Source organism: Lolium perenne, chromosome 1 (assembly GCF_019359855.2).
Source record: "Lolium perenne isolate Kyuss_39 chromosome 1, Kyuss_2.0, whole genome shotgun sequence".
NCBI lineage: Eukaryota > Viridiplantae > Streptophyta > Magnoliopsida > Poales > Poaceae > Lolium > Lolium perenne.
In genome coordinates this window covers 215,016,916-215,027,614 of record NC_067244.2, presented here as the reverse complement: position 1 = coordinate 215,027,614, position 10,699 = coordinate 215,016,916, and the positions used below count along the sequence as shown (strand labels likewise).

Sequence of the window (10,699 nt, the reverse complement as noted above, 5' to 3'; positions counted from 1 at the left end):
TGGTTTCATTTCAATGAAATGGGACTTGGGGTGTGGGTCATTGTTGCTATAAAAAGGTGGCCAGGCATGGCGGCAGGGACGGTGCTAGGGGAGGGCCGCTTGGCCATGATGAGGCGGCAATGACAACCTCCTCTAACTTTTTTGATTATGCTTAGATTTTTAGATTTTTTTAAAATTTTGCTAGATGAGATGTTAAACCCACTCCTAGTTTGTGATCAAAAAATATAAGAAATAAGAGTATAAAAAGGAGTGGCATCTAATGGCTGTCTCTTCCTTCCGTTACCGCTATCACCACGTTAACGTGCAGGTGGGTCTCCCGTCTGTTAGGACGTCTAACCGAGTGAAGCAATGCTATTTGTTACGACTTGTGTGTAGACTGGTGATGATTTACGGAAAAACCGATCCCGGTGAACTTTTATTAGTTGCCCCAGATGTGTTGGGTTTTTTTTTTCTTTTTGCAATTGTGTTGGGAGGACCCTGCCTTGGTGAAAACCAGAAACAGTTGGTATAGTCTGCAGGGCAATCTCTGGCCCTGCTTCGCTGTTTTGCCTAGGTCCACCTCCAGGAGGGGAAAAACTGTCTCTCATGAAGGTGTTTGCCACCAGCAGAGAGTTTCACCAAAAGTGTTACCTGTTCACCTTCTTTTTGGAAAGGGACTGGCCGTGACGGTATTGCAGCAATTTCGGACCATGACTGTTCCAAAATAGTCCTATCTGTGTCTGGATCTCACCCTGATCCTATGCAAATATTTTTCTCCGAGAGGGCGAGAAATTTGCAGCATTCCACTGCCGCGACCAACGGAATGAGTTTTCTCGTGTCAGACTGTCAGTGAGTAAATAAACAAAACAAAAGTCAAACAGAGGAGAAGTTGTTACACTTGCGACAGAAAGTTGACTCTAGCTACTAGCAGTCCCGCTTCCTCTGGAAGAGAACAAAACCAGTAACATATGTCGAAGCATCTGCTAGCTCGTATCTGCACAATCTGCTACTCTATACAATGGACAACTTGAGAGGGCGTACATGTGTGCGCTTGTGACTGTGCAATGCACCGATAGTACCAAGTACACTGGCAATGGAAAACAGGTTGGTGCCCTTTTGTCCCATAGCCCTTTTCTATACACGGGCAATCCCTTTCAGCGATGCTACAAATCATTGAGACGCAAAGAAATAGTAGCAGAATGTACTCTTTATCTGTCTTTGCCTTTTTCCGTTGCGAAAAACTCGGGCCATCCATCCATGATCCGTTGTGCCAGCGAGCAAAGCGCGAGGGCGAGGCTGCATGCGGCTACCGACAGCCGACAGATGGTTGTGCGTTGCGTTTCATGTCAAGTGAGTAACCCTGCGCCCCTAGCTAGCTACTGTAGCTATATGCGTGACTCCTGAATCCCCGACGCATCGACCTCTACTTGGAACGGATGAGGTGAGGTGAGACAAGAATCGGAGGTCGCGTCTGCGCTACGGTTTCAGAGGGTCGCAGGCTGGAAATACAATTACATACATAAATAGATCTAACAAGATGTAAAAATAGACTGGAAATATAAATATATTGCAAAGTTCAACCCACATTTGGTACAACTGAATTTATTAAAGCTAGATTACACTACTCTACTATTCGGAATCTCAGTCGAAGTCGGAGGAGTTTGGTGTTGTCGACGACACCGGAGTCGACGTCCACTCGAAGGACGAGGAGGAAGAATCGACGATGATGATAGACGGACCGGCGCCATTCTTCTTCTCCTCCTTCTTCCTCGCGGCCTTCTCCCCCTTCTCCTTCTTCTTTGCCCTCCTTGCCTCTCGGTCACGCTTCTTCACCGCCTTCTGCGCCACCTTCGCCTCTTCCTTCTCGGCGCAGAAGGCGACCTCCACGGCCACGTCCTCTGGGAAGCGCTGCGCCCACTCGAGGCGCATGTGCTCGTCCCGCTCGGCGACGACGAGGCGCTGCTCGAGCTCGCGATGGCGCTGCCTCACCTCGCACGTGACGGCTGGCGGCGGCGCGAGGGCTTCCTCCTGCTGTCGCGTCTCGTCGAAGTTCATGGACCGTCGAGAGCGGCCGAGGCGCCAGGCGACCGCGTCGTATGCGCACGCCGTCTCGTGCACCGTCTCGAACGTCCCGAGCTCGATGCGCTCCTCGCCGCTACGGATCTCGGTGTAGAACGTCCCGTTCGGACGCGTGCGGACACCGCGGTAGCCGGAGCTCGAGTGGCGGCGGGGAGGAATGATGGCGGCGTGGAGGCGGAGCGGCGCGCGAGCGAGGTGGAGAGAAGGCGGAGCGTCGCGCGGAGCGAGGTGGATCGGTGGCAAAGCGACGCGCGGCTGAATGTTCCTGGCGGTTGGGTGCGCGCGCATTTTATAGCGTGTGTTGGAAGCGGAGCGTCAACTTTGGCACATAGGATGGCACAAAAGCCCACGCAGAAATATAATTAGAGCACGCCGCATTTTCGCGCGTCTGCTAGAGGTTCACGCGCCCGCTCCTACGCTTTATTTTGGCGATTTTTTTGGTACGAGCTTTTGGCGTGCTTGTTGAAGTTGCTCTAAGTGTTTTACATTGCACCCGACGCGACTATTTATTTGAGCCACGCGGCCAACCTTGGCTATATGGCCACACAATTTTGTTGCACACGTAGTTCGTTTAGAAATTAAATAATATAGTTCCTTAAGCAAAGAAAAAGGCAAAGTGTCCTATAAAGGATTTTTTTCATTGTTCCTAACATTGCTACCAACATGGTTTTACATGTGCTGAACCAAATTAATTTACAAAACTGTCTGATCATGAATTTCGTGATGCACATGAAGAATCTCGTGAAACGTCGCCGGAGCACCCTCGGGTCCAACCAACTCGTCCTGACCTTCCCAATCAACATCAAATAGTGAATCATCACACTCTTACAGAACAATCTGTTTGAAATATGCCCTTGAGGCATAATAATAATAATGTTATTATCATATTTCATGTTCATGATAAACGTTTATACTCCATGCTATAATTGTATTAACCAGAAACATGATACATGTGTGGTCTCATAAACAAGACAATGTCCCTAGTAACGTATATACTAGACTAGTCCATTGGTTAACGATGGTGAAGGTCTCCTAACAAAGACATCGTTAATCATTAACAATTAACAACGGAGTCATTTCTTGAGAAGAATGACAGTGATGGAGAAGCCCTAGTAAGTCAAGCAATATGATCGTTTCACTATGATTAAAATGATGTAATTTTCCAATGTCAAATACATTTATCCTTAGACCATGAGATTATGCTACTCCCTAGTACCGGAAGAATAATTTGGGACATCAACCGTCACTTTATAATTGGATGATCATAAAGGTGATATTCGGTATCTCAGAAAGTACTTGTTGAGTAGTATGTATCAAAAGCAATGTTCAAGAAATCGTTAATCTTAACTTATCAGTCAACCTCAAAATGGAGATTAATCGCTTATCGGCCGATTAATTGTTTTTATCTGTTGCCCATTTATCGGCTTAATTTTTTGTAAATTCTAATTTTCAGCACTAAATTTTCTATCATATGACATGTAAAAATAATATTGGAGCATTGAGCATAAGTATTACCTTGATTCTTTGCATTTGAATCAATAAAAATGGAAAAATAAGCTAATGCACAGTTCTACAAGACCATGTGACGAAAATATCAACTGCCATACTGATACGTCTCCGACGTATCGATAATTTCTTATGTTCCATGCCACATTATTGATGATATCTACATGTTTTATGCATATTTTATGTCATATTTATGCATTTTCCGGCACTGACCTATTAACGAGATGCCGAAGAGCCGATTCTTTGTTTCTGCTGTTTTTGGTTTCAGAAATCCTAGTAAGGAAATATTCTCGGAATTGGACGAAATCAACGCCCAGGGGCCTATTTTCACACGAAGCTTCCAGAAGACCGAAGATGATACGAAGTGGGGCCACGAGGTGGCCAGACACCAGGGCGGTGCGGCCTGGCCCTTGGCCGCGCCGGCCTGGCGTGTGGGGCCCTCGTGTGGCCCCCTGACCTATCTCCTCCGCCTACTTATAGCCTTCGTCGCGAAACCCCCAGTACCGAGAGCCACGATACGGAAAACCTTCCAGAGACGCCGCGGCCGCCAATCCCATCTCGGGGGATTCAGGAGATCGCCTCCGGCACCCTGCCGGGGAGGGGAATCATCTCCCGGAGGACTCTTCACCGCCATGGTTGCCTCCGGAGTGATGAGTGAGTAGTTCACCCCTGGACTATGGGTCCATAGCAGTAGCTAGATGGTCGTCTTCTCCTAATTGTGCTTCATTGTCGGGTCTTGTGAGCTGCCTAACATGATCAAGATAATCTATCTGTAATGCTATATGTTGTGTTTGTTGGGATCCGATGGATAGAGAATACTATGCTATGTTGATTATCAATCTATTATCTATGTGTTGTTTATGATCTTGCATGCTCTCCGTTATTAGTAGAGGCTCTGGCCAAGTTTTTACTCTTAACTCCAAGAGGGAGTATTTATGCTCGATAGTGGGTTCATGTCTCCATTAAATCTGGGGGAGTGACAGAAACCTCTAAGGTTGTGGATGTGCTATTGCCACTAGGGATAAAACATCGATGCTATGTCCGAGGATGTAGTTATTGATTACATTACGCACCATACTTAATGCAATTGCCTGTTGTTTTCAACTTAATAATGGAAGGGGTTCGAATGATAACCTGAAGGTGGACTTTTTAGGCATAGATGCATGCTGGATAGCGGTCTATGTACTTTGTCGTAATGCCCAATTAAATCTCGCAATATTCATCATATCATGTATGTGCATTGTCATGCCCTCTCTATTTGTCAATTGCCCAAGTGTAATTTGTTCACCCAACATGCTATTTATCTTATGGGAGAGACACCTCTAGTGAACTGTGGACCCCGGTCCATTCTTTTAATCGAATACAATCTACTGCAATACTTGTTCTACTGTTTTCTGCAAACAATCATCATCCACACTATACATCTAATCCTTTGTTACAGCAAGCCGGTGAGATTGACAACCTCACTGTTTCGTTGTGGCAAAGTACTTTGGTTGTGTTGTGCAGGTTCCACGTTGGCGCCGGAATCCCTGGTGTTGCGCAGCACTACATCTCGCCGCCATCAACCTTCAGCGTGCTTCTTGGCTCCTACTGGTTCGATAAACCTTGGTTTATTACTGAGGGAAAACTTGCCGCTGTACGCATCACACCTTCCTCTTGGGGTTCCCAACGGTCGCGTGATGTACGCGTATCAAGACTGTTTTCTGGCGCCGTTGCCGGGGAGATCAAGACACGCTGCAAGGGGAGTCTCCACATTCTAATCTCTTTAGTTTGTTTTTGTCTTGTTTTATTTTATTTACTACTTTGTTTGCTGCATTATATCAAAATACAAAAAAATTAGTTGCTAGCTTTACTTTATTTGTTATCTTGTTTGCTATATTAAAAACACAAAAAAATTAGTTACTTGCATTTACTTTATCTAGTTTGCTTTATTTACTATCGCTAAAATGAGTAATCCTGAAGTTGAAGTTCGTTCGTTTAAGCAACAAGGGGGAGAATGTTTAAAAGATGCTTGGTATAGAATTAGTGATTCCCATAATAGGTGCACTAAGAAACACTCCACCACTATCTTACTCAGGAATTTTTATGTTGGTATCTCTAGCTGGAATAGGTATGTTCTTGATTGTCTCGCGGGAGGTAACTTCCTAGGTACTCCTGCTTTAGAAGCTCGTTGCATTATTGAGAGTTTATTTGGAATACCACCTGTTAATGAAGTTAAAATTGAAACCTCTCTTGAAGATGTCATGAAAAAGTTGGAAACCATAGATCTAAACCTTCCAAGTATTGATACTACTTTGGGAGCATTACTTGATAGCACTGATAAACTTGATAAATCTCTAGGTGGAATTAATGAGAGAATCGCCATCTTAGAATCTTGTGCTATTCATGATAATCAAACCTAAAGGATTAGCGAACTTGAAGAGGCTATGGGAACATTGGGTTCAACCTTTTCATCTATAAAGTTTAGAGAGAAAGCTTATGTGGGTAAGGAGCAAAAGTTCATGTATGTCTCTAAGGTGCCTAAACCAAAAAGCTATTATAGGCCTAAAATTGATAAAGCTCTTAAAACCACTATAGATAAGGGAGCATCTAAGATCCCCAATGGGACAAATTGTGAAAATTATGATGTTGGTGCACCATCTCTTGATAATACTTGATACACACTTTCTGCGCCTAGCTGAAAGGCGTTAAAGAAAATCGCTTATGGGAGACAACCCATGTTTTTACTTCTGCACTTTTATTTTATATTTGAGTCTTGGAAGTTGTTACTACTGTAGCAACCTCTCCTTATCTTAGTTTTGTGCATTGTTGTGCCAAGTAAAGTCTTTGATAGTAAGGTTCATACTAGATTTGGATTACTGCGCAGAAACAGATTTCTTTGCTGTCACGAATCTGGGCCTAATTCTCTGTAGGTAATTCAGAAAATTATGCCAATTTACGTGAATGATCCTCAGATATGTACGCAACTTTCATTAAATTTGAGCATTTTTATTTGAGCAAGTCTGGTGCCTCTTAGAAATTCGTCTTTACGAACTAATCTGTTTTGACAGATTCTACCTTTTATTTCGCATTGCCTGTTTTGCTATGCTTGATGGATTTTTCGATTCCATTAACTTTCAGTAGCTCTGTGCAATGTCCAGAAGTGTTAAGAATGATTATATCACCTCTGAACATGTAAATTTTAATTGTGCACTAACCCTCTAATGAGTTGTTTTGAGTTTGGTGTGGAGGAAGTTTTCAAGGATCAAGAGAGGGAGATGATACAACATGATCAAGCAGAGTGAAAGCTCTAAGCTTGGGGATGCCCCTGTGGTTCACCCCTGCATATTTCAAGAAGACTCAAGCGTCTAAGCTTGGGGATGCCTTGGGCATCCCCTTCTTCATCGACAATATTATCAGGTTCCTCTAGTGAAACTATATTTTTATTCCATCACATCTTATGTACTTTGCTTGGAGCGTCGGTTTGTTTTTTGTTTTTGTTTTGTTTGAATAAAATGGATCCTAGCATTCAATGTGTGGGAGAGAGACACGCTCCGCTGTTGCATATGGACAAATATGTCCTTAGGCTTTACTCATAATATTCATGGCGAAGGTTGAATCTTCTTCGTTAAATTGTTATATTGTTGGAAACGGGAAATGCTACATGTAGTAATTGCTATAATGTCTTGGATAATGTGATACTTGGCAATTGTTGTGCTCATGTTTAAGATCTTGCATCATATACTTTGCACCTATTAATTAAGAAATACATAGAGCTTGCTAAAATTTGGTTTGCATAATTGGTCTCTCTAAGGTCTAGATAATTTCTAGTAAAGTGTTTGAACAACAAGGAAGACGGTGTAGAGTCTTATAATGTTTACAATATGTCTTTTATGTGAGTTTTGCAGCACCGGTTCATCCTTGTGTTTGTTTCAAATAGCCTTGCTAGCCTAAACCTTGTATCGAGAGGGAATACTTCTCATGCATCCAAAATCCTTGAGCCAACCACTATGCCATTTGTGTCCACCATACCTACCTACTACATGGTATTTCTCCGCCATTTCAAAGTAAATTGCTTGAGTGCTACCTTTAAAATTTCTATCCTCTACCTTTGCAATATATAGCTCATGGGACAAATAGCCTAAAAACTATTGTGGTATTGAATATGTACTTATGCACTTTATCTCTTATTAAGTTGCTTGTTGTGCGATAACCATGTTCCTGGGTACGCCATTAACTACTCTTTGTTGAATATCATGTGAGTTGCTATGCATGTCCGTCTTGTCTGAAGTAAGGGAGATTTACCGCTAGAATGGTTAGAGCATGCATAATGTTAGAGAAGAACATTGGGCCGCTAACTAAAGCCATGATCCATGGTGGAAGTTTCAGTTTTGGACAAATATCCTCAATCTCATATGAGAAAATTAATAATTGTTGAATGCTTATGCATAAAAGAGGAGTCCATTATCTGTTGTCTATGTTGTCCCGGTATGGATGTCTAAGTTGAGAATAATCAATAGCGAGAAATCCAATGCGAGCTTTCTCCTTAGACCTTTGTACAGGCGGCATAGAGGTACCCATTTGTGACACTTGGTTAAAACATATGTATTGCGATGATAATCCAGGTAATCCGAGCTAATTAGGACAAGGTGCGAGCACTATTAGTATACTATGCATGAGGCTTGCAACTTGTAGGATATAATTTACATAACACATATGCTTTATTACTACCGTTGAAAAAATTGTTTCTTGTTTTCAAAACCAAAGCTCTAGCACAAATATAGCAATCAATGCTTCCCTCTACGAAGGGCCTTTATTTTACTTTTATGTTGAGTCAGTTCACCTATCTCTCTCCACCTCAAGAAGCAAACATTTGTGTGAACTGTGCATTGATTCCTACATACTTGCATATTGCATTTGTTATATTATTTTACATTGACAATATCCATGAGATATACGTGTTAAAAGTTGAAAGCAACCGCTGAAACTTAATCTTCCTTTGTGTTGCTTCAATACCTCTACTTTGAATTATTGCTTTATTAGTTAACTCTTATGCAAAACTTATTGATGCTTGTCTTGAAGTACTATTCATGAAAAGTCTTTGCTATATGATTCATTTGTTTACTCATGTCATTTACCATTGTTTGGATCGCTGCATTCATTACATATGCTTACAATAGTATGATCAAGGTTATGATGGCATGTCACTCCAGAAATTATCTTTGTTATCGTTTACCTGCTCGGGACGAGCAGAAACTAAGCTTGGGGATGCTGATACGTCTCCGACGTATCGATAATTTCTTATGTTCCATGCCACATTATTGATGATATCTACATGTTTTATGCATACTTTATGTCATTTTTATGCATTTTCCGGCACTAACCTATTAACGAGATGCCGAAGAGCCAGTTGTTGTTTTCTGCTGTTTTTGGTTTCAGAAATCCTAGTAAGGAAATATTCTCGGAATTGGACGAAATCAACGCCCAGGGGCCTATTTTCACACGAAGCTTCCAGAAGACCGAAGATGATACGAAGTGGGGCCACAAGGTGGCCAGACACCAGGACGGCGCGGCCTGGCCCTTGGCCGCGCCGACCTGTCGTGTGGGGCCCTCGTGTGGCCCCCTGACCTATCTCCTCCGCCTACTTATAGCCTTCGTCGCGAAACCCCCAGTACCGAGAGCCACGATACGGAAAACCTTCCAGAGACGCCGCCACCGCCAATCCCATCTCGGGGGATTCAGGAGATCGCCTCCGGCACCCTACCGGGGAGGGGAATCATCTCCCGGAGGACTCTTCACCGCCATGGTCGCCTCCGGAGTGATGAGTGAGTAGTTCACCCCTGGACTATGGGTCCATAGCAGTAGCTAGATGGTCGTCTTCTCCTAATTGTGCTTCATTGTCGGGTCTTGTGAGCTGCCTAACATGATCAAGATCATCTATCTGTAATGCTATATGTTGTGTTTGTTGGGATCCGATGGATAGAGAATACTATGCTATGTTGATTATCAATCTATTATCTATGTGTTGTTTATGATCTTGTATGCTCTCCGTTATTAGTAGAGGCTCTGGCCAAGTTTTTACTCTTAACTCCAAGAGGGAGTATTTATGCTCGATAGTGGGTTCATGTCTCCATTAAATCTGGGGGAGTGACAGAAACCTCTAAGGTTGTGGATGTGCTGTTGCCACTAGGGATAAAACATCGATGCTATGTCCGAGGATGTAGTTATTCATTACATTACGCACCATACTTAATGCAATTGTCTGTTGTTTTCGACTTAATACTGGAAGGGGTTCGGATGATAACCTGAAGGTGGACTTTTTAGGCATAGATGCATGCTGGATAGCGGTCTATGTACTTTGTCGTAATGCCCAATTAAATCTCACAATATTCATCATATCATGTATGTGCATTGTCATGCCCTCTCTATTTGTCAATTGCCCAACTGTAATTTGTTCACCCAACATGCTATTTATCTTATGGGAGAGACACCTCTAGTGAACTGTGGACCCCGGTCCATTCTTTTAATCGAATACAATCTACTGCAATACTTGTTCTACTGTTTTCTGCAAACAATCATCATCCACACTATACATCTAATCCTTTGTTACAGCAAGCCGGTGAGATTGACAACCTCACTGTTTCGTTGGGGCAAAGTACTTTGGTTGTGTTGTGCAGGTTCCACGTTGGCGTCGGAATCCCTGGTGTTGCGCCGCACTACATCTCGCCGCCATCAACCTTCAACGTGCTTCTTGGCTCCTACTGGTTCGATAAACCTTGGTTTCTTACTGAGGGAAAACTTGCCGCTGTACGCATCACACCTTCCTCTTGGGGTTCCCAACGGTCGCGTGCTGTACGCGTATCACATACCAAAATTCAGTGAAAATTCATTACCAATCAGCCGAAATATCGGTCACCAGAGTGCGAATCGGGCGAAATATCGGTTCTCGGACAGAAAATCGGCCGAAATATTGGTGCCGCGATAATTGGCCGATATGGTGAAATCTTATCGGTTACCCCGATTCACGATAAATCGGCCGATAAATCGGTATCTCGGCAGCTTTTTTGAATAGTGATCAAGAGTAAGATTTGTCCATCCACGTGATGGAGAGATGTACTCCGCGCCCGCTCAAGTAACACACATTCTATATCGATTG

At 43.2% G+C, this 10,699-nt stretch overlaps 1 protein-coding gene across 1 annotated transcript; it reads right to left on the bottom strand.

Moving 5' to 3' along the window:
* Window positions 1–1,463: 1,463 nt before the first annotated feature.
* LOC127337071 (ethylene-responsive transcription factor 6-like) lies at window positions 1,464–2,346 on the bottom strand. The gene is made up of 2 exons (XM_051363956.1): window positions 1,792–2,346; window positions 1,464–1,478 (listed from the first exon to the last, which is right to left on the bottom strand). The coding sequence occupies exons 1-2, from the start codon at window positions 2,344–2,346 to the stop codon at window positions 1,464–1,466; spliced, it is 570 nt and encodes a 189-aa protein (XP_051219916.1).
* Between the last annotated feature and the right edge of the window lie 8,353 nt (window positions 2,347–10,699).

Coding starts and splice junctions, on each gene's coding strand:
- LOC127337071 (XM_051363956.1), bottom strand. CDS start 2,346: ATGCGCGCGCACCCAACCGCCAGGAACATTCAGCCGCGCGTCGCTTTG.